Source organism: Cricetulus griseus, chromosome 7 (genome assembly GCF_003668045.3).
Source record: "Cricetulus griseus strain 17A/GY chromosome 7, alternate assembly CriGri-PICRH-1.0, whole genome shotgun sequence".
Lineage (NCBI taxonomy): Eukaryota > Metazoa > Chordata > Mammalia > Rodentia > Cricetidae > Cricetulus > Cricetulus griseus.
Genome location: NC_048600.1, coordinates 44744659 through 44770700, shown reverse-complemented (window position 1 = coordinate 44770700; position 26042 = coordinate 44744659). Strand labels below are relative to the sequence as shown.

At 48.6% G+C, this 26042-nt stretch overlaps 1 protein-coding gene across 3 annotated transcripts; it reads right to left on the bottom strand.

Moving 5' to 3' along the window:
* Positions 1 to 1649: 1649 nt before the first annotated feature.
* Positions 1650 to 26042, bottom strand: Clcn7 (chloride voltage-gated channel 7). Of its 3 annotated transcripts, none has more exons than XM_027425032.2 (25): positions 25823 to 26042; positions 17965 to 18033; positions 16416 to 16487; positions 16216 to 16281; positions 15597 to 15729; positions 15139 to 15248; positions 14187 to 14267; positions 12625 to 12687; positions 12431 to 12514; positions 11453 to 11546; positions 11103 to 11167; positions 10492 to 10608; positions 9826 to 9880; positions 9266 to 9326; positions 8496 to 8634; positions 7772 to 7865; positions 6008 to 6177; positions 4857 to 4962; positions 4442 to 4569; positions 4140 to 4225; positions 3707 to 3836; positions 2861 to 2920; positions 2601 to 2777; positions 2183 to 2263; positions 1650 to 2037 (listed from the first exon to the last, which is right to left on the bottom strand). In XM_027425032.2, the coding sequence occupies exons 1-25, from the start codon at positions 25958 to 25960 to the stop codon at positions 1951 to 1953; spliced, it is 2466 nt and encodes an 821-aa protein (XP_027280833.1). In that variant the 5' UTR covers positions 25961 to 26042; the 3' UTR covers positions 1650 to 1950. The 3 variants fall into 3 exon arrangements, with proteins under 3 accessions (XP_027280833.1, XP_027280834.1, XP_035303378.1); XM_027425033.2 differs by having other exon boundaries at positions 4857 to 4908; XM_035447487.1 differs by lacking the exon at positions 15139 to 15248 and having other exon boundaries at positions 14187 to 14317; positions 15561 to 15729.

The following is a 26042-nucleotide window of genomic DNA, read 5'->3' as shown; positions in this document are numbered from 1 at the left end:
GAAGAGACCACTGGAGTTTCAGCCTTCCCAAGAGCCACAATGATAATATTGGGAGACATGTTTTGATTGTTTTATTTAACCTAATATATCCAAAAATATCATCTCAACATGTAGTCAACACAGAACTGAGGACAGATTGCACATGCTTTTTTGGTACCAAGTCTTTGAGGCCCTGTGCAGTGTTTTTCATCCCCTTGGGTCCAACTTAGATATGGCTCTTCCCAATCCAGAGCACCCCTGGCTTTGTCACAAAGACCTAGTGGAGCAGGCAAGGTGGGTCAGTTACAACTTCTTGACATGCAGAGCCTGGCATGCCCAGGTTTGAGGACAGGATGTCATCCAAGAAGGTGACAGAAACCACGCTCTGCATTGAGCCTGAGAACAAGGCTGTGAGATGGGGATGAGGTCAGGGTCCCTGGATGACCCTCCCACTGGGCCCTGGGCTAGCTGAAGTACTTCTCAAGAGTTGCAAACCACTGCCCCTCACAGTCAGCAGCTACTGTTATAGAGGTGCCACTTGCACTTGTTTGATCATCATGCTGGGTGCCCAACTCTCCAGAATGCTGAGCCCTAGGCAGAGACAGGAGCCTCTCATTTCTCATACCCAGACCCAACAATACAATTAGTCCACCTCCTCATGGAAGGAAGAGCCACTCCTCTGGAGGGATGACAACTGGGAGGCAGCAGCTGCCAGCTTCCCAAAGGATCCATGTGGCTTTGTAACAGACAAGTGCCAGAGACACTGGAACTATCCTTACACAGTGTCCTAGAAGAAGACTCAGAAGGTAACTGCTGGATGTCAGGTCTACCTTGGTCCAGTGGAGCCAACTCTGACAATACAGGGTTTCAAGGTGAGGCTCCTTGGCTCTGGGTCTGGCTCAAGGTCCCTGGATGACCCTCCCACTGGGCCCTGAGCTAGCTGAAGTACTTCTCAAACCACTGCCCCTCACAGTCAGCAGCTACTGTTTATAGAGGTGCCACTTGGACTTGTTTGATCATCATGCTGGGTGCCCAACTCTCCAGAATGCTGGCCCTAGATCCATCTTAGGGCCACCCTTGGATGGCTAGGTCCTGGGAGGCCCCTGGCCAAGGGTGTATACAGTGCAGTTATAAACAAAGCCACTATGGACATCAGAGTCCCAAGTGCTGCAGGAGGACCTGCCTTCCAGCTGTGGTCCACAGTGCCATGACCCCCAGTTCTGAAAGCCTGGGGTGGATGTAGGTAAACCCAGATTCAGTCTTCATGTGATCTTCAGCTCTCAAGCCCCAGCCATAGAACCAGTCTCCCCATCTTCTGGCACATGTGGGTTCCCCCAACAGAGTCTGTTCCAGGCTGCACAGTTCCTCATGTCCTTGCTGCTGAAGCTCTTGGCTGGTGTGGGCAGTACCACCACAGTGTAGGTGCTCAGAGAAGAAACAGCAACAGGCAGTAGCTCACGCCTGTCTGTCTGTCTCTGTCTTTTTCTCTCTTTCTCTCTCTCTGTCTCTCTGTCTCCGTCTCTCCTCTCTCCTCTCTCTCTCTCTCTCTCTCTCTCTCTCTCTCTCTCTCTTCTCTCTCTCTCTCACACACACACACACACACACACACACACACACACACCACCACCACCACCACCACCACCACCAACAACAACAACAACAACAACAACTTCTACTGGCTCTGAGAAGTGAGCCACAAGGGGTGCAAATGCACACATTTCATCCTTGGAGAAGGAACCCAGGAGAAGGGCAAGTCCAAGGTGTGGAGGGGTCAGGGAACAAGGAAAGTGCTGATGATGTAAACCAACTGCCCAAGAACAAGGGTCTGGCCCCCACACCAGTCAGGCCCAGGGAGGACATTTGCTCCTGCTGTTGCACTGCCCAGAGGGGCAAGGCTTTGGCTGAGACCAGGGACCCTGGGAGGAGGTGCAGAGGGGCTCGGGTACCACTGCACAAGGGTAGAGCCAACCCTCACGTCTGGGCCAGCGAGAGCTCTTCAAGGCCTCCCTTCCCTAGGCGGTATCTTGCCAGGTCCTTCCTGGTCACCAGGCCGACCACCTGCAGGAACAACACCAGAGCACTTCTGCTCCATATGATGGCATACTCTACACACCAGTGCTAAGCAGGTGTGCAGCAACAGGCTAGGTCCCAAGAGAAGATCCAATGTCCACCCACAACCTAGCAGGACAGTGAGCAGCCTCACCTGATTGTGGTTGTCTACTACCACCAGGTGCCTCAAGCCCAGAGCCCGGAACAACTTGAACACTCGAGGAAGAGATGCCTCCTGCAAGGTAGTCAATTGCCTTTAGTCCACTTCACCCCACTGTAGAGATTCAACTCTCAAACCAGGCATTTCCAGGGTCCTGAGCTGTCCCTTCCCCTCCATGCATGACTCCATGCATGACTACCAAATTCTCCCAGGCTTTGGTAAGATGGTCCATCTCAAGCAGCAAGCCCCACTTGCACCATCCCTAAAGGCCTCCTCTCCACCTGGCAGCAGTTATTCCACAAGACTCCAGAAGCTCCTTATCACCGTTTCAAAGTGTATAAGGCATCTAGCTTGGGTCCTGGAGGTCATCCATACCCAGGCCTGCCCCCAACTCCTTTGGGTCAATAAGTACCTGGGGCACTGTGTAGGGAGAGGGGTTCATGAATTCAGAAAGGTCCATAGTGCACTCCCGCTCATCCTGGGATACATGTATGGACTGGATTGGAGGGAAGCGAGGGTAGGCATCACGGAAGTCCTTCAGCTTCAGCCGCCGCTGCACCAGACCCATGTTGGACCTTTCCACAAATACCTGCAGGCAGCAGCCAGTTGTGGTATCTGCCACTGTGAAGGACAGTGCCCAGGACACTCCCACCCATGGACTGCTGGGCATACCTTGTGCTTCAGGAGCACGATGAGCTGGGAGCGCAAGATCAAGCCTTGGAGCCTGGCTGGCTACAGGAGAAGAAAGAGAGGCCTTGAGATTGCAGTGGGAAAATCTGGCCAGATTCCCCACTGGCCCATGGTTGCTGTTTAATAGTCACCCCTAAGCACAGGCCTTGAAGTGGACATCTCTCACACACATTCCTGCTAATCCCTAAGGTATCTGAGACAGGGATAACCCAGTCTGCAGAGCATGGAAGCCAGTTGCTGAGAATGGAATCAACAGGATCAAGACATAAGCCAAGTCTGTTAATCACATTTCTTTCAAGCCACCAGGCTAATGTTCAACACATCCCTACAGAATAAGAATTGGGCAAGGGGGTAAACATTAGCTGGGCTCATATCTCATTGGCAGCTCCTGAAAGACATCACAACACCATAACCGACAAGTCCAGTCCAGTCAGAACTACACAAGGTCTGTACTGTGGGGACAGGCCAGCTAAGAGAAGGATTTTACTTTATATGCAACACAGGATTTCCTGTTCATGGGCTGGAGAAATGGATCAGTGGTTAAGAGCACTTGTTGCTCTTGCAGAGGTCCTTGGCTTGATTCTAAGCACCCACTGGGTAGCTCACAAACATCTGTAATATCGATTCCAAGGGGATCCAATGCCCATTTCTGCAGGCACCAGGTATGCAGGTGGTATACATGCAGGCAAAACACATAAATAGGATAAAAATATTTTTTTTTTTTTAAAAAGGAATCGTGTTCAGGTGAACTGCATGATGAACTTCCCCAATATATATATATTGCTCACAGGCACAAAAAACTTATACTCAGAAAGGTGCTCACAGTACCTGAGTGTCTCCCACATCCTCCACCACAGGGAACCCATTGTGATTGGATGTTGTGTCACTTAGGACGTCCACGATGACGCCAACCTTCTCTTTCCGTCTCAGGCAGGTCACAGGTGTGCTCATTACTTCCCTGCCAAGAGGCCCAACCCAAGGATACCATCTCAGTGACACTCATACCTCATACTGTCAAGGTACTTCCTTAAGAACTCTTGTATCATGTTAATACTTGGCAGACATGAAGTTGTCAGACTTGGGACCCCAAGAACCCCATTTCCATGCTATAAACTTAGCCAGGCACTGGGAGACCAGTCATGGGCCAGCTACAGTGGGAACACTGGTACCTGGGCTCTCCACAGGCATTCAGTGTTTTCCCCGTACACATCCACCCACAGTACCCAGGAACCTGAGAGCTTAGCAGGCCAGCTGGCCATACCTGGCAGTGAGCGAGTGTGAGGTGACCGGGGCCTCCCAGTGCAGGAAGGGAACACTTTGCAGTTGGATGTGCATGTCATAGAGGCCCTGGGTACAGAGTCATGTTTCAGGACACTGCCCAGGGGTCCTTAAGGCACCTTGCCTCCCTCAGGGCCCCACCACTGCCCCATTCCAGAAGGACATATGGGTGTGGCTCAATGGGCCCTCTTTCTTGTGCAGCTCTGCAGGCCCCTCAAACCCCAGTGTCAGGCTACAAGGTCAGTATCCAGAGTAAGCAGAGGACATCCCTCTCATGCTGCATACCTCAATGAAGACATCACCCACAATCTTAGCAGTCATCAGCACCAGCATGATGGGAAAGCCATAGGTCACATTGCTGGTAGCCTCCATCATGATGACTGTCAGGCTAAGAGTCATTCTCACGATCCCACCTGTGGAAGCAGTCATAAGCCCCTATCCCTCTAAACACAGGATCCCTAGCTCTGCTATGTCTACAGTCATTTTACCCACGCATCTTTCCAGACCCCAGAAGCAAGGGCGGTTACTGCTGGGCCCTGACTATTGCCATCTGGCCATGCTATGGGTCTGATGACCTCACCTGCCTCACTTTCTATTTTGTTCACATGAATGGCAAAGGCCAACCTTGGTGGAACTCATAATGGGTGGGCAGGGTACAAGTGAGCCCCATTCACCAAACAGGGCAAGAGCTGGGGCTTACCAAGCTGAGCAGCGGCTCCCATCAGGGCATATTTACCCGGGTCTGCCCAGATCTGTGGGAAGCAACATGGCTGAATATCAGTAGCAGTGGCAATCCTTCCCCAAATCTGCCAGAGCATACCAATGAAGATGCTATAAATTGGGCTACTGATCCACATACAGGAGTGATTTCATGGCTCACATGTAGAACACTCTACTCCAGTGCTCTCTGTTACAACCTGTGTGTTAACACTCTAGCTAGGTGTGCCTTGTACAGGGACAGCTATACAAACTCTACCTACTACCACCTGCCCACACCCAGGAATTCAGAAGGCTGTACGTGCTTTGTGCTGAGGAACCTACATGAAGGAAGACAGCAGGGCAAAAGTATACACAAGGTGCCACTGCCAATGCAGACACATTGGATCACCCAGCTGCGTAAAAAAAGATTCTAGGACATGTTACAACAGAGATGAACCAAACAGACATCATGCTCAGTTGGAGACCAGAGAGACATATGAGGGTGTACACTGTGTGCCCTAGGAAATGTTGCCAACAGATGAGCCCAGAGACAGCAAGGAAGCTAGAGGCCATTAGACAGGGGAAGGGAAATGGGAGCAACTGTGAATAGCAACAAGGTTCCTATCTAAGTGGAGAAGGAGCTCTGGAGCTGGCAGTGAGGGTTTAACAATGCTAAGCATTTAATAAATGTCACTGAACTGTTTCTGTTCAAAGCAATCATTCTTACGAAGCACATCTCAGAAGACAGAACTCAACCAAAGGAGATCTAGACAGATTCCTGAGCCTGAGGACAAGGGAGGGGTAGGTATAGGCTTCCTGTTGTTATCCCTTCTGTAATTTGTCCACCTTATTCACATGATTTAAGTGAGAAAACACACACAGATTAAAACCCCAAGTTCCACTAGCAGTTGCTGACAGGAAGAGCTAAGAGACCTACATGCAGGTCAGTGCTAGATGGACCTGGGCTCATTTCCCTTTTGTTATATTCTCTCTCATCTCCCCAACGTGTCTCCACAGTTCTGTGATATGGCTACCTGATAGTGTTAGAACTTTTGTCTACCTGCACTAGGTACCCTGATCTCCCCTGTTGTGGCCTCTGGGGTCACCAGAACATTTGAGCAGTGGAGCTCTGGCATGCCTCCCCCAACTCACCGCTGCCCCTGTGAGGTAGGACAGGGAGATGCCAAAGAGTCGACCCCAGGCAGCCCCAATGAGCAGAGATGGGATGAAGACGCCAGCAGATACTGTGAGGCCATAGGTCCAGCAGGCCAGGAAGAAGTAGACCAGAGTGAACAGGCCTAGTGTCATAGGATTGTAGGAGCCTAGGGAAAAGGAAGGCCATTGAGCTGTAGTTGGAACTCAAGCCTGCACAGGGATGTCCTGCCTACCATGTGCTTCCACCCTGAGAACCAGGCCACCATAGCCCATTCCCAGTGGTCCCCAGAAAGCTCTGCATCCTCAGCTGCTCCAGGTGAAGGGTGGGTCCCTAGAGTCAGAAGTGATGGTGAGAAGTACAGCAAGGGTCCATCAGGCCCCACGTCAGCACCAAACTCCCCACAACAGCTTGCCATGCCCTGCCCCATGGGGAGGCCCTCGTCTGGGAGAAAGAGGAAGCCCATGTTCCTGAGAGCAGCAGCAGACTTCCAACTCAGCTGGACTCACAACTGGTGTGACTTCACATAAGGCAGCTGCACTAGGACACCTTCCCTGAGCCTGAGCAAGGTCTGAACCTGGGAGCCCTGTAACAGCAGTTCAGGGAAAACACCAGAGGTGAGAGGTGACCAAGACATGTCCTATTGGGCCTCCTAACTACTCCAAGACCTGGATGGTATGTCTTTTCTAGACAAATGCTGAGGTTATATTTGTGGGTGAGAAACCAGAGAAATAAGACCAAATAGAGAAGAACAAAGAACCACAGTGGCCTATGTGAAAGCCAGAGTGGGGGAAAGCGTCATCAATCTGTATGGCTAAGAGCACCATGGCACAGATTACTGAGGTGAACAGGGCAGGTCAGTAAGGGCAGAGATCTATGTGTGGAAGGCCATTGGCTTATTCTGTGCCAAATTTATCCATTAACTTTCATAATCCTTTCCTATGGACAGCCCTGCACACAGGGAAGTCCCCAGTAACCTTATCCAGGAAACAATTGTAAATACTTGTCCCCCTGGGTAGGGTGGATGGCATGGTTAACTTCAGTTGCCAACTTGATACATTTGTGAAGAGGGAACTAAGGAACTGCCTCTATCAGATTGGCCTGTGGGCATGTCTGTGGGAGCATTTTCTTGATTGCTAATTGATGTGGGAGGATCCAACATACTGTAGGCAGTGCTATCCCTGGGTGTGTGGGCCAGGCCTGTATGAGGAAGGGAGCTGAACAAGCAAAAAGCAGTGCTCCTCCATGGTCTTTGATTCAGTTCCTGCCTTAGCTTCCCTCAAAGATGGACTGTAATCTGTAAGCTAAATAAAACCATTCCTTCATAAGTTGGTTTGGTCACTATTTTACCACTGACAGCAACAGAATGTGAACTAAAAAAACTCAAGGAGAGGAGTCTGAGATGCAGGCCTAAGGCTGCTCAGCTCTGCTTGGGCATGGCTGTAGGGCTTGGCTGAGCCCAGAAAGGCCTGGGCATGGAATCACCAGGCTAGGTTTTCTTCTTGAGAGAGAGACAGAGGTGACTCAGATGACTATCCTTAGGAAGAAAGAAGATGGAGAGCCCAGTCAGTTCCTTTCCAGGTGCTTGGCCACCAGGTACCCTACAGAACCATACAACCCCATGTTCCCAACTCTGCAATGTTGGTTCCTGAATTCCAGTACACCTCACCATACCAGAGGTGATGCCTCAGCTCAGGGCAGTGACCTCTGGGCCAAGAATTTGCCCACTGTCTTTAAGTCCCAGCCATGCTGACTGCACATACCTGGTGGATCATGGAACAGGCTGACAACACTCTTCTCCGGGGTGTTAAAGAAGGCTGCAGCCATGGAGTTGTACTCGCCATCTGCACAGAAGAGCTGTGGAGATGAGAGAAAAGACAGAGGGAGAGATGGCCACTGGGAGGATTCTGTGCTGCTGCTGAGTGCTCACGTACTGAGTCTGGAGAGCACCAGACAGGATCTGGGCTTAGAACACAGCCTAACTATAAATTCAGCCACGGCTTCAATGGCAGGACCATCTCTCTGGAGATGGAGATCCATCTGTCCCTGCTACCCAGAATAAACAGGAACCTAGGAGCTTTATGAGTAATGCCTCAGAATCAACAGTTGGACAATGGCCCTGGGAACCAGACTCTCAGATGAGTGCCATTTACTACATGGAGGGACACACCATTTGTTGGCCTAACAGGCTCTTATGAGCTGCTACAAGTATCCCTCCCTATAAGGTTTCTGTACAGTTACAGATATGTACTTCTCTAATCTAAACCAAGCCCGATTCTAAAACTCTCTCCAGGAGGTGTCTGGAAATGACTATGGTGAGATCAGTTTAGTATCACCACTCATTCCCCAGGCACCTGAAAAACAGCTTCAGATTACCATGGGACCCTACAATATAGAGCCTAAGGCCTACTAGCACTGTTAACACTGAGAAACAGCATTCAGGAGAGCTGGTCGTGTTCATGAGGCCAGCCCAAGACCTATGCCTACCTGGAGCGGGTAGGACATGGAGCTCCCCTGCAGGGGCTGGCAATCTCGAGATGAGTAAATCAAGACGAATGCAACCGTGGCTGTGACAGCAGCCACCAGCATGGCCTCAATCACTTGGAGGCAGGGTCGGTGGATGTACCTAGAGACCAAAGCCAGGGTGGACTTTGCTGCATGATCAAGAGTAGCCTCACCTGCCCTGCCCCTGGAAGTTGCCATGGCAACCTGACCCAGAACCCATTGATGAGAGGGCAAAACAACACAGGTTTAATGATCAATCAGCCCAGACTCCTGGAGTTATCTTTCTCCTTATGGCTATAGACTTCTCAGTAACAATGCATCCTGTTACACCACCACAGCAGCTTAGTCCAGTGCAAAAACCAGGAAGACATTCAGTGTCTTCCCAAATTTGATTGCTTCTTTTCTAACAAAAGGGTCAGCACCCTAGGCAGAAGGTAGACAGTAGCTAACTCACCTAGGGCTTTGCTCTCTGTGACAAATTTTCTCTGCTAACTTTCACAGACCTCAGGACCTGAGGGATGTCTCTCGGGGGAAGAGCACTCAGCCTCTGAAGCTCCTTCTGCCTCTCCCCCACTCCCACTTACTTGTCCCTCTCCTCCAAGGCCACACATTCTTGACCTGCCCTGAGAGCTAACCTGGGTAGACCTTTCAGAAAAGGATCCTCACTGACAAGGCTGCTACAATTAGTCCATTTCCTGCGCCCAGTGGGGCTGCACTGTCTATCTGGCACAAAAAATGGGATTCCTTCTCACCTGATTCGAAACATGGTTAGCCAGTAATTCAAGGCATTGAACACAGCTCCAAGAATGCCACCTGTGACCAGAAAAGAGACTAAAATTAGCTTCAGAGGGAGGACAGTGGAGGCCCCCAGAAGTGGGAAGGCCCTGGTGATGGTGTATTGTCAGATGGCTCCCCAGGCCGTACCACTAAGGCTGCTCTGCCTTCCACTCAGATTCTTTACAGAGCAGTATGAATTGAGCATGGGAGGAAAAAAAAAATTCTGGGAGGAAAAAAAAGGGGAATCTGAACCACTTCAGGCCCTGAGTATTTTGGATAAGGAGTCCTCACTCTGTAAATGTTGTAAAGTTCCCCTTGCCCCCCAGGGAATCTCCTTCCAGGTCTGAAGCTTTGCCACAGTAGAATTAAAGCTCTGGGGTCTTTCTGAGTTGCCCACCCCTGCATGCATCTTCATAAGACCTCTATCAGGACAGAGGTGAAAAGTGGAGATCTTCACAGCACCACTCTGGAGCTGGGAATCCATCTTCCCCAACACAGGCTCGCTCTGGTCCATGCTACAGGGAAGGGCCCTTACCCACCACACCCATGGCGATGAAGACAGGAATCTCATGGATGGTGTAGGCCATTTTCTGTGCAGAGGGGAAAAAGCAAAGGTTTTGAGAAGTTGCTGCTTAAATTACAGGAACTCTAGCTACAGGCACCGAGTCTTCTAGCACTTTTGTACAGAATCAAAGAGGTTCCATTGGTCTTCTTTGAAAAGACCTTATGGCCCTTCATGGGTGAGCTGGTTTGGGTGGCTTGTGCAACCTGGCACTTAGTACTGGAGCTATCTCACACTGTAGCTGTGGTACACTCAAAGCCCTGAGGGAGCAGATCCCTATGCACACTCCCAGAGGACTACAAGGTCCTCGAACTGACAAGAATTCAACATCCTTACTAAGAACTAAATTTTCGGGAGGAGAGATGGCTCAGGGGTTAAGAGCACTGACCAGAGAACCAGAGAACACTTCCAGAGGTTCTGAGTTCAATTCCCAGCAACCACATGGTGGCTCCAACCATCTGTAATATGATCTGGTGCCCTCTTCTGGCATGCACTGTATATATGGTAAGTAAATAAATAAATCTTTAAAAAAAAAAAAACAAAACTAGATTTTCCCAAAGCCATGTTCAAGTCTCAACCAACAGGGCTCTGAGGTGGCACCAGAAAGGGCAAGGTGGGATAATGTAGCTGGCAAATTACCTCTGAGTCGAATCTTCCAAAATTTATGAGGCCTGGGCTGGACAGGTCCCACATGTTTCCATGGTAGATGCTCAGAACAAAATTCAGTGTAAAGGTGGAAATCATGGAAGCAAAGAACTGTGGCAGAGAGAAACCAGAGCCTTAGAGACCTGCCTGATGCACCCAGCACCCTCAGAGCCCTGTCCAGCCCAGCCCAGCCCACTCAGTACTCAATGTCCTCAGAGTTCTACCTGGCCCACCCAAAACCCTCAAAGCCACATTTGGCCCATCTAGGCTCCATATATAGAACACTTTCATCTGAGTGCCAGAGCCAGATATGGAGACTGGGACTTGTGGTCATTTGGAAAGTTGTGTGTCTGGATACCTCATCTAAGACAAAGGGGCTGGAGCCAAGTGGGGCTGGGTCTACTGCTTGGCTGGGCAAAGGTGGCGTTGCTGCTCTATAGACAAGCTAGTGAAGGGTATAAGAGAAGGTAGTGTGTCTGAGGCAACCAGCACCAAGAACACCTGGCAAAGGGTTAGAGCTACTGGACCCACTGCGGGATTCTATAATACAAAAGGAAGAGTTCTCAAGGGAGAGAGAAGCATGATCGCCTTCCTCAGGTACTTACAATTCTCCACGTCAGGAACTGATTCCAGAAGGACGCACCTTCCTCCAGGCTGAACAGGACCCCACCTAGAAGGCAAATGGCAGGACAAAAGTGCCACCTAAGCCATAGGGCAGTCTACTCACTGCCAATGCCCAACAGAGGCCCCAGGGGATTAAGACATGACACAGGGAAACTGCTAGGTGGTACCAGGCCACAGCTGGTGGCTGTAAGGCACTGCCCATACCCTCGCCTGGCACTTGTCTGCAAACATCAGAACTATGCCTACAATAAAGACCTGCTTCTCTATCCTGGCCAACTATGAAGCACCCAAGGACATAGTCAGAGATGACAGGGAACTGGCTCCTCCTTACCTACAGGGGCTCCAAATGCAGCAGACACTCCTGCTGCAGCTCCAGCTGAGACAAAGTCCCGCTTCTCTGTGTCTCTGCGGAAGTACTCAAAGATCTGAAAGAAAAAGATGGAGGGTATGAGGGAGGCTCTGAAGGGTCACCTATCACAGGAAGGAATGTTGGAAACAGGTCCCACCAAAGGGACCAAAGAAGAGATATAAGAGGCAGGGAGCCTTTTTCTAATAATCACAACATTATAATCGTAGCAGTAGCCACTGGATTCAGAGAACAATATGACAGACAGTGAAGAAAACAGGAAGGCTGGGGGTGCCCATGTACCCACAGCTGAGAACATAACCACAGGATTCCACTTGTGACAGTGACCCAACTTCTCCACACATGCAAGCTTCTTGTTCGAGCTCTATCTTAGTAACTGGAGAAAATCCAATGAGTGGAAAAATCTAATCTTATTCTTGATTTTACAAAGGATTGTTCAGCCAGGCTTGGTGGTACATCCTTGGCATCTCAGCTCCCAGAAGCCTTGAGCCAGAATCCTAAGTTCAAGGCCGGCCTGGGTTACACAGTGACTGTTTCACAAGACCGGTAGACTTATCAACATAGAAGTTTAGCATAATGTCCATCTTATTGCTGTTAACAGTGAGAAATGTGACAAAATTGTACTAAGCATCTGAGTAGCCATTTAAAGCTCTGACCTCCCTCAAGTGACTATTCCTCCGAGAAGCTGGTCAGAGCTTTAGATCCTTTTCAACATAATCACACTAGCATCTAACACCAGCATCCTAGGGATTGACCATGGAGAAGCCACATGGTCTGTAACCACCTGGACTGGGAGCAGGCCAGGTTGTCCGTAGAGTCAGCAGTGGGCACAGGAGCTGGATGTTGAGGGAGACCCAGAGATCTAGAGAACTGCATAGGCAGAAGACCAGCTGAGACACACTCATGACTCCCCAGTTCACATGTGTGTATGGAAGGACTCACCTTGAAATCTCGCTTGAGTGATGTTGACCTTCCCTGTGAAATCCCAGCAGCGATCACTGAACCCGAGTGGATCATTGGCCCTTCCTGGGAGCACAAAGCAATCAGTACTCAGAGACCATGCTTGGGTCTTGGTGTCCCCACAAAGACAGAAACTCAGACTCAGGAGGGACCAGTATCACTCATTCTGTTGTTACCTTTCCCACAGCTAATCCTCCTACCACAGACAGAATCACACCGGACACCTTGATCACCAGCGTCTGAAACAAGGAAGATGCAGAGTTTGAATAAACATGCCGTACACATGTCTGAGCCTCAGGGGCTCAAGAAAAGCCAGCACCACTGATGAGTGCTCAGACGAGAACTAACATTCACCATCCACTCACCACAAATATTAGGGCAGCGCCCAGGGCTCCTGTTCCACACCCCATTGGGGGATCTAGTGCCAATGTCCCTAGAGGGTTCTGAGGGAGGAGCTCAAGCCTGCCTACAATTAAGCCTTTGCTCTAGGCCCAGCACAGCTTCATCAAAGAGACAACTACTAGCTGGGACTGACAGCACGACCTCCATCTCATGAACATACAGGTGTTTCCCCTGGAGACTTTAGTACCCACTCCATGGACACCCCAGTATTCCTCCACACTTCAGGTCAGAAACCATGAAGGTGAGGGCTGAGGGACTGTGACTCCCCTGAATAGCATGAGCCTGATGGGTGCTCAAGGCAGTCAAGGATGAGCAGAACTCAAACTCTGTCATCTAGGCCCATTAACAATAAAAACATAACAACTTATACATGCCTCCCCTGATACAAGGCCCCTTGTGCAGGGATGAAGGGGCCACTGGGAAGGACATCATGTTCAGTGCAGGTTCTGAGGAAGCCTCCTACACCTAGTCTGCTAGCCAAAGGCATTTAGCAAAATGTTCTAGAGTGTTCCACAAAGTCTAGTATGGGTAACAGTCAGTGCTATGTCCAGAAGCATCATCATGTCTACCCTATTCTATAGGAGAGCAGCAGCACAGGTCTTTTGCTTTAAGAGTGTAAACAAACTGCCTTTCCTTGGATATAGGGCACTAGGCCTGGGAGCACTCCAGAGAGGCCATGGAGTATCAGACAAGGAGTACATCAAAGGAGGCCAATGCTCACCTGTCTTTTGAGATAGGGACAGGAGGCAGTATCTGGCCAGCCTCAGGCAGAAAGGCTAGTCATGCAAAAAACAACCAATAATAAGCAGACTGTGTGGACAACTGCTTAGCCTCTGTGGCATTAGGATGCTGGTAATATTACACAATATGAGGAAACTTTGAACGTAAGGAAAGAAGCGGGTGTTGGTGACACACGCCTTTAATGCCAGTACTTGGGAGGCAGAGGCAGGTGGATCTCTGTGAGTTCGAGACCAGCCTGGTCTACAAGAGCTAGTTCTAGGACAGCCTCCAAAGCCAACCCTGTCTTGAAAAACCAAAAAAAAAAGGGGGGGGGAAGCAGGCCACCTCCCACCCTAGCTTAGTTCCTCTGGCTCTGAAATACTCAGGGCCATATGTAACTTAGGACTCTAAGTTACATACATGTACTCCGTGACTGCATGCACTACTTACTGAAGACAAAGACCAGTTTTTGCTACTTTCAGATGTACAATCTGTTGCTGTGAGCACACACAACAGCTGGTGTGCACACAGCTTGTACCAGGTGTGATGGATCAAGCAAAGACAGACCTAATTAAACCAGCAGAAATCCCATGCCCTGCTCCATATCACACCTCACCTTAAGTCGCACCACGTGAGGGATCTTCACCCCATTGAGAAAGCACTTGATCTGGGGGATTCCGCTGCCAGCAGCAACTGGCTGGAAAGACAGAGGTGCCACTGAGCAGGTGGAGTAAGGGGATGCAGCCTCTACAACCACAAGAAACATGGGGGGGGGGCAGGTGTGGAGAAGTGCTGCATGTCAGGGAAGCAGAGGTCCTTCCTTACCCCAGCCCAGAATGGAGTGAGCCCTAAGAGAAAACCTGGTGGGCATATGTAAAGGCCAAGGATAGAGTCTGGTGGTCACGTATCCCCAAGTGAGTTAGGGGAGCATGGACAAGACACTCATCATGTACCAAGTAGGAACTAGACGTTCCTAATATATGGGATAGCTGCTCTATAGCCACATAGAGGTTCTGGATGCTGTCCATTCCTTCTTTTATGACTCCACCGAAAGGAAAAGGAACATAGAGGGACCTAGAGAAGGGAGGACTTCTGGAAGCCTTGGAATAAAGATGCATTTTGGAAGGGCTATCTGTGGGATGGGAATACAGTCTCCTTGGGGAATGACTGGTCCTGCTGCCCCTCTGCTTGGATACTTGCATGAGTTGTCTGAACTCCTAGAACTTGCAGGCCCTAGAATACCTCATTGTATAGCTATGTAAAGGCCCTAAAAAACCTAGCTCTAACTATATGTGAGTATGGGGTAGATATGGTATATCTATGGTCTGGGTATGAACTGGGTAGCCAAGGGATGAGGTGTGGGTTGTACTACGAGGTTAAATATAGTACCACTAGGAGTCAAGCTGAGGAAGCCCTAGTGTCTTTTCTGTTCTGACCGAGTATTTCCCATCCGTACCATACTGTGGTTGTCTTTGGCAGAAAGCCTCCATCCTCACAAGCTAACAGGGCCCAGGGTAGGTAAGCTAGAGGGGCTCATACATTCACTGAGGCACACACAGCAGCTTTACCTCTATGAAGGCCACAATCACAGACCCCACGAGCACGAAGGCAGAGTTCAGCGTGGCCCACAGCAGGAGGGAGAAGGACAGGCCGCCCTTCTCTGTGAACTTGTCGATGTCTCAGGGATTGTCAAGGACAGGCACTGCTATACTGGAACACACACCTGCCCTGCTTGTCTCACTATTATGGCCAGTCTATCTGGCCCAGATCATCTCATGACCTGGGCCAGCACAACTACTGAATAGCTAGCAGGCCACAGTACTAAGTAGACAACTTGGAGATACCTCATAGCCTGACTATGACTACACCACCCATATGCTGAGCTGTGTGTGTGTATGGTAGAGGGTGGTCTCTATGGAGCCAGGCCTGCTCTATTCTTTACTGCCTGCCTGTGAAGGCACATGCTTGGGTTCTGCTACTGAACTCTCACCCCGTGTGCCCCATGCTGAGTGTCTCTGGAGGATACTGTCCTTGATGACTTTGTACTTGAGGCCCGCCAGGTTCTCCACTACAATGTCAATGAAGCAGGCTACCAGGCCTGTCAGGATTCCAATGAGGGCACAGATAACCCATCGTTTGATCTCCACCGTCCGGAAAGCCTAGATAAGGATGGGAAACATGGTGCAGTCAAAGGCAGGCACTGCAGCTAGGCACTTGCTGTGCACTGCTCTGGTGTTGGCAGATTCAAGGCTGCTACCACACATAGTACAAAGTTCAACTCTCAGCCCAAAGCTACTAACAACAGCCTCCAGCAAATGTTTCAATGACCACTGAGGGCCACAGGAAGTCACAAAGAGGTAAATAATATCCTACAAATTCACCACTAGCTACTAACATTTGAGGCACTGTCTGCCATCTGCAGAACAGCTTTATTGGCCACGATGATTTTAGTCCTCCCTTACAGTTTCCAGTATCTGGGGCCAGGTGTCACATGTTCAGAGCCCACCCTCCACACACAAACCATGAAACTGTGGCAGCAGAACTCAGAGGCTCGGGGTAGAAAAGAGGGGAGGATAGAACAAGGATACCACCTGGCCCAATATGCCAGCACCCAGGCAAACAAGCCACAAGCACAACCTGCTCACCGTGTGGTTGATTCGTCTCTCCTCTTCCAGAAAGAGCTGGTTCTCGCTATTGTCATAGTCCAGGCTCTGCACAGACCAGACCAGAGCACAAGGAACTTGATTACTGACCCAGGGACCAGAGTGCAAGTAGAGCCAGGCGACAGGGAAGAGGGCTGGAAAGGGTAGGGCTTGAACTCAGTCAGAAGGGATGGGGAACCCACCTCATACTTGAGGGAGAGGAGCTTCTCATTGTGTGGAATCTCCTTGGGGAAGGTGTGAGGAGGGTCCACTTCCTGTATGAGAAAAAAAGCAGTCCCAAGCTCTTTAAGAATAGAAACAAGAAGAAAAGGGGCTGAGTCTCAAATCCCATAGTTCAGCATGATCTGACACCCAAGACTGGGAAGTCACAAGAAACCTACAAACTACCATCCCATGAAATGTGGACACAAAAATCCTCCAGTGGGGCCCTGCAAACACCATATGTTTATTTCAGGAGTACAACGTTAGTTTAACATCCTAAAAATCAACTGATGTTCTATGTCAGAACAAAGGTCCACAGACTACCCTTCTTTAATTTATAGACAGACACATGGATATAGTTTGTTTTTTTTTTTTTTTTTTTGAGACTGGGTTTCTCTGTGTAGTCCTGGATGTTCTTGAACTCACAGATCTACCTGCTTCTGCCTCCCAAGTGCTGGGATTAAAGGCATGTGTCATCACTGCCAGGCCACAGACTGTCTTATAAACACAGAAAAGGGGTTATAAATACTCAACAAAGCTGGGTGTGGTGGAGCACACCAAAAACTAGTACCTAGGAAGCAGAATCAAGAGTATTGGAAATTCAGGGTCAACTTGGGTTATGTAGCAATCAAATAAATGAGTAAACAACAATAAGAACAGAGGCAGCTAAGTGACAGAGGACTTGCCTAGCAGACACAGGCTTTAGGTTCTATCCCCAAGTATAAAATAACAAAAGCACTAAAGAAGATAAAATAGGGGTCTGGAAAAATGATCAGAGGTTGTGTTTGCTCTAGCAGAAGACCCAAGTTTGGTTTCTGGGTATTCATATCATACGGCTTAGAGAAGCCTGTAACTCTGTTCCAGGGGGAGCCAATGCCTCTGGCCTTGAGGACAGCTACATTCGCAGGCATCACTGCCCATGGGGACAAGTAAAACAACAGAAGGCAGCACCAAAGACAAGCAGATTCCAGGGGAGAGAGGTGGCTCAGGAAACATTCCCATGTTTGTTTTTTCAAGATTTATTCTTTATTATGTGTATGCATGTGTGTGCCTGTGTGTTGCCATGTCCATGTGAGTACAGGTACTTACGAAGGCCAAAAGAGGGTGCTGGATCCCCAGGAGCTGGAAGTACAGGCAGTTGTGGGCTACTTGACATGGACATTGGGATCTGAGCTCTGGTCCTCAAGAGCACTATGCTCTCCTAGTCCCTGGAAAACTTGTTTTGGGGATGCCAGAATCCATCCCATGGTCAGTCTTCATGCCTAAGGACTGCTTCCTCATCCCTCTGAGACCCATCTCACCTGGACATCTTCACACTAAGCTGACTCCTGCCAAAGGCCTCTGTGCTGCATGGCCTCCCTGACACAGTGCTTCTGCCCACCTCTTCACACCTGAAGCTGCTGTTCACTTGGCCTCGGAGATCACATCCATATTCTGTGTGGGAGTCCTGCTATCTGCTGACCATGCTACCCTTCCACTTTCCTTCACTAAGGCCAGCTCAGTAGGAATAGGGAACATCACATCACTCACTGGGTCCAGAAGCTCATCGTCCAGCTCCACATTGTTCATCTGTCCAATCCGGAAAAACGCAGAATGAGACTAAAAACAAAAGAGAGGCCATGAAGGCACCAGATGAGGGAGGTAGAATACCACTCATTCTCATTCCCACCCTCACATCCTGCCCTCCTTAGGTGTTAGAATCCAGGTCTGCTCTTGACATGCACAGCCTGTCCCTGAGAAGGATAGCATGGGACAGAAAGCCCAGTTTTCCTCACCTTAGTACACCATCCTGTCTGTTCCATTATGAAAGGATACATGACCATGCACCAGGGCCAAGGGCTGCAGGACATGTCCAAGCAAGTCAGTGTCCACAGCCATGAAGCTATGGTTTCTCCTCTGCCTACCAGCTCCACTAAGCCTAGTCCAGTTTCTCTAAGCCTCTATCTGCTTCAAGCATGCTAATACAGCCCTCCCAAGCAGAAGCTGTAACAGAGCTGAGAGCGTCTGAGGTGTGGAAGTCCTTGTAGTGGTGCACCTTGGTGCAGCTAGTACCCTTTCTTTCCTGATTGTGAGCTTCCCAACCTGGCTAAATTCACACCTGCCCAGTAAGGGGTAGGTGGAAAAGTTGTGGGAAGGGTGGCACCTATGCCCAATTTCAACTATTTTCTGGGTGTTTATCAAAATGCTGGTGAATGTGGCCCTCCATTCACTGTGTTAGAAAGCAAAGTAGCTATGATGGAAACCAAGTGTGGAAGACAGAGGGAGCTCCAAGGACAGCCCATCAGCTTATGTACTGAAATTGTCCCTGGAGCTATCTTCTGGAAACACTGAGGCAGCTGCACGCCTAGCCTCAGTGTTTTCTGTATCCTTTCTGTTCCCAAGACTTATCAAGGTTCATTGGGACCCCAAGCATTTACATTTTTATTATTGTTGTTACTACTACTACTACTACTATTGCTTTTTTCAGACAGTGTTTCTCTACATAGTCCTTGTTGTCCTAGAACCTACTCTGTAGACCAGACTGGTCTCAAACTCAGAGATTTGTCTACCTCTGTCTCCCAAGTGCTGGGATTAAAGGCATGTGCCACCACAGTTCACTTTAACTAGTGACACTTGGCAAGTTGTGCCAAGAGGCTACATATAAGCAGGCCACCCTCTATGCCTTATTGGGGACAGTCAATTCTGAGCACCACCATGAACAGGGTAACAGCACAGTACTCTGGTTGCATTTGAACTTCCTATGAAGGAAAGTATGTAACAACTACAAGCACATTTCAAATATTGCATGGAACACACATTAAAAGTTACTAGTTGGGCTGGAGAGATGACTCAGCAGTTAAGAACACTGACTGTTCTTCCAGAGGTCCTGAGTTCAATTCCCAGCAGCCACATGGAGGCTCACAACCACCTTGAATGAAATCTGGTGTCCTCTGCTGGTATGCAGGCAGAAGACTGAATACATAATAAATAAATAAAATCTTAAAAAAGAAAAGTTACCAGTTTTCAGAGACAAAGAAATGGATCAGTGGTTAAGAGCACTTGCTGCTTTTGCAGAGGATCAGAGTTCAGTTCCCAGCATCCATGAGGCAGCTCACAACTGTCTGCAACTCCAGTTTCAGGTTCACACAGATATACATGCAGGCAAAATACCAACACACACAGAAGTTTTGGGACAAATAGTGTCCTAAAGTGCTAAGCTCAGAAAAAGGGCAAGTATGCTCCATAGCCTGTTGGCCAGTGTGCTGGCCCAGAAAGGAAGCTGTTGCACACAGATGAACCCTTCTCAAGAGAAGTTCCAGTGCTGTCACAGCCTCCCAGTCAATTTGTACACAGAGGTGCATGTGACAGGCCTTGTACCAGGCCTGAGTCAATAAGACTCTTGGTTTGTCACCCACTGTGAACCCCGTTCACCCCCTCAGGGAAATTCCCCTAGATGCTGAGTGACCATGCAGAAAACATAAGGACAATGAAGAAGGGGCTGAGGGGCACAGCAGAGAGAAGGGTAAGTAGCCAGTCTATTTTATCTATCACTGATGAGCTAGACAAGTCAAAGGCCATCAACAATTGTTCCACTATGTCACAGGTGCCAAGAGTCAGAACCACAAGGCCTAAGAAAATGAAACCTCAACAGTTTAAGAGGATATTGAGAGAGGTGCTGGCTATGCGTCATGTACTTGCTTACATGATATCCTCGACCCCAGACTTGGTAAGCAGTGGCCCAACCATGTGAAAGCAGTAGCAAGTAGGACCCAAAATCAGGTGAAGGCTGACAGAGCAATGTGTGACAGCAGAAAAATCCACAGACCACAGTGGGGTACAGGTGCCTGGTCCCCTTTGCAGAGGGCTTAGACTAAGGAAGTGGAATGACAGACATTCCCAAGGATCTAGACACACTGCACAGCTGGCAAACTCAGTGCTCTGGTACTGAGCTACGGCTACTCAACACAACACCCTAGAAGGAACTGCACGAGAACACCGGCCTGCTCAGGACTAGTTTTGCAACTTCTAGAAATCTATAATTATTTCAAAGTTACATAAAACAAAAATTCCCACACACCAAAAGACTGAAAAGGTAACTTTCAAAACAGAACATAAATGCAAATCATAGAATTTGAGAATGGCTGACAGGCAGAAAACAACGAATTACTCACACACATACAAACATACATACATACACACATACATGCAGGCCAGCCTGGTCTACATAGTGTATTCTAGGCCTGTCAGAGCTATGTGGTGATATTCTGCCTTTGCTCCCTCCCCATCCCCCCAAAGTAGAATGTCATCCTCAGCTACAAAGCTGTTCGAGGCCAGCCTCCCTAGTGTGGTTACATCCATAAAGACAGAATAACAGGTGGTGGCCAGGGGCTGAAGGAGAAAGAAAACTCTGGGTACAGTTTCAGTTTTACAAGATGAAAGACTAATTGCCCAACATTAAGAACATACCAGATGCTGGGCGGTAGTGGCACACGCCTTTAATCCCAGCACTCGGGAGGCAGAGGCAGAGAGGCAGAGAGGCAGAGAGGCAGAGAGGCAGAGAGGCAGAGAGGCAGAGAGGCAGAGAGGCAGAGGCAGGTGGATCTCTGTGAGTTTGAGACCAGCCTGGTCTACAAGAGCTAGTTCCAGGACAGCCTCCAAAGCCACAGAGAAACCCTGTCTTGAAAAACCAAAAATAAATAAATAAATAAATAAATAAATATTAAAAAAAAAAGGAATATACCAGATGGGTGGTGCTACAACTGTAATGTGTAATGCTGGATACAGAGCTTGGGGGAGGAGGATCAAAAATTAAAAGGCTGCGCCTACTGGATAAAGGCTTCTCTTCCTGAGCCTGATGACCTGAGCTCAACCCCCTGAATCCATATGGTGGAGGAAAGACTCAACTCCAAGTTATCCTGATTTCCACACACCCACTATGGCATACATGTGCAGATACACATACTTTCAAAAACAAAAATATGTTTAGAGCTAGCCTTACCTACACAGAGAGTTGAAGACCCGCCTGAGCCACTTTTACACTATACCAATAGTCTGACCTCACATAAAAATTTGCCGGGTGGTGGTAGTGCACGCCTTTGATCCCAACACTTGGGAGGCAGAGGCAGGAAGATCTCTGAGTTTGAGTCTAGCCTGGTCTACAGAGCGAGTTCCAAGACACCCAGGGCTACATGGAGAAAGCCTGTCTCAAAAAACAAAAACAAGCAAAAAAACAAACTAAAAGTATTGAGCAGGGTAGAATACCTGTCTAGTACACAGGAAGCCTGGGGTTCAGTCTCCATTATGGGGTGAATGGGGACGAATAGTGTATGAACCTAGACAGTGCATTCATGTTATGTTCTCTTCCTACAAAAACATACATACATACATACATACACACATACATACATGTATGCATACACAAACACACACATTTTATTTGACAAAGGAGGACAACCACTGAACACTGCCATCCTCCAGTTCCAGGGGAACCTGAGCTGCAAAACACCACTTCACACCTGCAGACATCCTATTTTTTTGTATTTTTAGCACTTTTTTGAGACAGGGTCTCTCTATACAGCCCTGGCTGACCTGGAACTCACTCTGTAGACCAGGTGGGCCTCAAACTTGGAGATCTGCCTGCCTCTGTCTCCTAAGTGCTGGGATTAAAGGCATGTGTCACCTTTAAAAAACCGTTTTTTTAAGCTGCTCATTGTTACATACTACCGGCTCTATACCCCCACTTCCTTGAGCAGCTGCCAGGTGCCAGGCTCCAATGCCAAGCACCAAAGAAACCCAAACTGCTATAGTGGGGCCATTATTTAAAAAAAAAAAAAAAGCAGTTTATACAGCCAGTGCAAATGTTACAAAGGGGACAGAAAATAGGGAAGAGAGACCTGCTTTAGAAGCAATAGCCAGAAGGCCTACAACAAGCAGAGCAGCCCAGAGCAGGGAGGAAAGGGCCACAGAGACAGGCTTGGGGGTGGATATGGTCCTGTATGGCTGCCCCGAGGCTTCCAGGACCTTATCCTTTAGCTCTCTGCACCTAGTTAGGCTGAGGCTTGCTTATGACCTGAGAGAGGACAAACTCCTAAGGCTGAGAACTAACAACTCTCACCAGAAGATAGCAAGGCCCAAGGGTCACTGGGGACAATTAGAAGACCCTCCCTGAAGCTCTCCAATAGCCCTTCAGGCTGTGGTCTGTGGTGTCAAGTTACCAGGGCAGAACAGTCCCATAATCACCTGAGGTCCCTCCTCTGTTAAGGGAGGGGATGTCTCTGGTGGCAATTCCCAAAAATGCAGGGCTTGTAAAACTGCCCTGCATTTAAAGAGACTGCAAACCCACACTGCTACCTTGCCACCACCGTTTGCTCTAGGATCAAACAGCCTCAGAGAATACTCTACTTCCCACAGCCCACACACATGACCATGACTTGCCACCTGACCTCACCCTCTCTCTGTTCCATTATCACCCCACACCCAGGAGAAGGACCAAAGCCTTAGCCTGTAGGTAGTCCTGCAGGACCCCAGCCTGTCTTACCTAGAGCAACTACTTCATTGCTTGGCCTGCTTCTGCCTAACTGAGGTGGCAACAATGCCACAGCCCAACACTGGAGATGCTGTATGTAACAAAGCCCAGAGGTCCAGGAGGTGGCCAGGATAAGAAGTTCATGTTCAATACCCAGGGTCACCCCAACTGTGTCCCCCTTTTTATTTCAAAAGGGTACTGACTCCAGACTAACTCACTGACTGCTGCTGCAGTACCAGGACACACCATGTCTGACTATGAGCCTGCTTATTATCCAGAGCAGACTTCCCCTGAATAAAGCAGCACCAAAAAGTCATTCCGCTGAAGAGGGGGCCATAGATAAATGTCAAGGGCAAAGATGAGTTTCTTTCAGTTTGGTAGGGTTTTTTTTGGGGGGGGGCTTGCTTGTTTTGTTTTGAGACAGGGTCTCATCTAGTTCATCATTAACCTTTAGCTTCTGGTCCTCCTGCCTTCACTACTTGCATGCTGGGATTATAGCTATTTGCTACCACACCCAGTTTTATGTGGTACTGGCACTGGAGACTAAACTCAGGGTTTCACTGATGCTGGGCAAGCATTCTTCTTCTCCAGACCCTTGCTGTTAATGACTAGTATCTATTGAGAGCCTGTTTTCTAACAGGCTTGCTCAGTGTTAAACATTTATTAACTTTTTACAGATGAGAAAACTGGCATGAGCAGGCCTCAGATCCTACTTGAAATTCTGGCTGGTCCAGTGACCACTGCAAAGGGTAGCCAGTGCCTGTTCAACCTGTCTAAGTAGGGCAAAGATTCCTTAGCACTGGAGCCCCCAGCTTCCTGCATGTTTCTCCTAGACCTAAGCCAAACTCAAAATCAGTTAACATGCCTGAACAGGACTTCCATACCACGAACCATATTCCAAACTATTGTAGCATTCTAAACATAATACTCTTTTTGTCCTGAGCTTGTCTGAGGACCTTGCACTATTCACATAGAGCACAAAAGTGCTCTGTGCACCCCCACACCTATAGGGCTCCTCACACAGAAGCAACAAGGAGCTGAGCCTGTTTACAGAGCGAAGGAAGCTGTCTTATGCACCTCAGTGACCTGTACACACACCTCAGAACCCACAATGGGGCAGGTGCATAACTTCTTTTTAAAGCTGTTTAAAGCAACCAATCAATTGTATTAATTGCAGTTTTAAAAGCTATAATGGTATTTAGGGAGAAAGACCAATTCTTTCTTTAGAAACCAACTCTTAGGTCTATTTACAAAGAAAAGCAAAACCAAACAAATAAAAACAAAACCCAACTGTGTCATTTTCCACTCTTTTCCTCTTTTTAAAAAAAATTATTTATTTTTATTTTATGTGCATTGGTGTTTTGCCTGTGTGTATGTCTGCATGAGAGTGTCAGATCTTGGAGCTATAGATAATTAGCTGCTTTGTGGGTGCTGGGAATTGAATGCAGGTCCTCTGGAAGAGCAGTCAGTGCTCTTAACTCCTGAGCCATCCACCTCTCCAGTCCCCATCTCTTTTCCTTTCTTAAAACCAGTATCCAACTTAAGGTTACTTTGTTTTGGGGAGGGGAGGGCAGGGAGGAAGGGAGAGAGTTATATAAGTGGAGGCCTGGAGAGGAGTGGGTTTTCAGATCCCTGAAACTAGAGTTACAGATGGGTGAGCCACTGGACCTGGGTGCTGGGACCTGAACATGGGTCTTCTGTAAGAGAAGCAAGCACTCTTAGTCACTGAGAAATCTCTTCAGCCCCCAAGGTTACTTTCTTTACAACAGGGATAACAAATCACACCTCCCCAAATGCCCTAGCACTCAATCACAGTCCCTTCAAATGACTGCAGCAGACCAGATTTACAGGCAGATGTCACTTCAAAGGGAGCTGAACTGCTTCCAGCAACAAGGAAGTGACTTTGACTTGCATTGTCCAATGCAACTTCAAGGGTCTAGAAAAGCCTAAATGTAAGTTCTGATGAAACAGCCTGTTCTTGTGTTCTTCCTACCCTTTAAAATGGTGGGGGTATTTGTTAGACAACTCTAAAATCAGGAGAAACGGTAAAAGATAAAAATGGTTATAAACGGACAGACATCAAGAGATTCACATAAATACCTTACTCAAAGGTAATACAATGCACACAGGCAGAAGAGCCAAAAGCATGCAAGTAATCAAACCAGTAACCCTTTTCAAACATTAATCATTTAAAGGCACAAACTGTGTTTTGAGAGGAACACACTCTGGTCTCTGACTTGTTGCTTATCACGTCCAGCTGCACATTCCAAATTCAAATTCAATTAGGTAGTAAGAGAAAATGAGTGGAAATGCTTGTCACTGCAATTATGTCCCAAACGTCTGGAATTACTGTGAATAAGGAGACACTTTCACTGAGAGTGCAATTCTGCCATTTAAACTGTAAAAACTGCCAGGCGTGTAGTCCAGGCCTTCCAAGTTCTTGAGAAAATGGGGCATAATCATGAGTTCATGGCCAGCCTGGGCTACACCAGTGAGTCCGTCCTGAAACGCCAAGGGCTGGGGAGCATATCAATTTACCTAGTATGTTAAACCCTGGGACCGACCTTCACCACGTAGAGTAAAATCAAGAAAACAAAAACAATACAGAAGATTAAAGTCCTAGGATCTCTTGCTGAAAAGCAAATGACGATTAATGATGCTGGAGGAGAGGCTATCATTTTCTCTAATGGTGTAGCCATTGGGACTAGACTGAAAAAAGGGGTTCAAAGGGAAAGAAAGGAAGAGGGGTGCGAAACTGTCAAAAATAAAAATCTTCCGGGAGTAAAAAATAATAATAATAATAGAGGAAAACGCTGTGGACTTCCCCTGGGTCCCTCCAGCGCAGCAAATCCAGCGGCCACAGCTCCGGTCCGCGGGCCTCACCTGGCGCGCGGCCGGACCGGCCCCGTTCAGCAGCGGCGTCTCTTCATCAGGCTGCCCAGTGCTTCGAAGCAGCGGCGCCGCCTCCTCATCATCCCGATCTCGGCCGGACCAAGACACCTTCTTGGAGACGTTGGCCATGGTCCACTAAGGACCAAACTCAACAAGAACAGCCTGCCGTCCCTCCGGCAGCGTTCCCGTGACGCGCGCCCGGGACTCACGT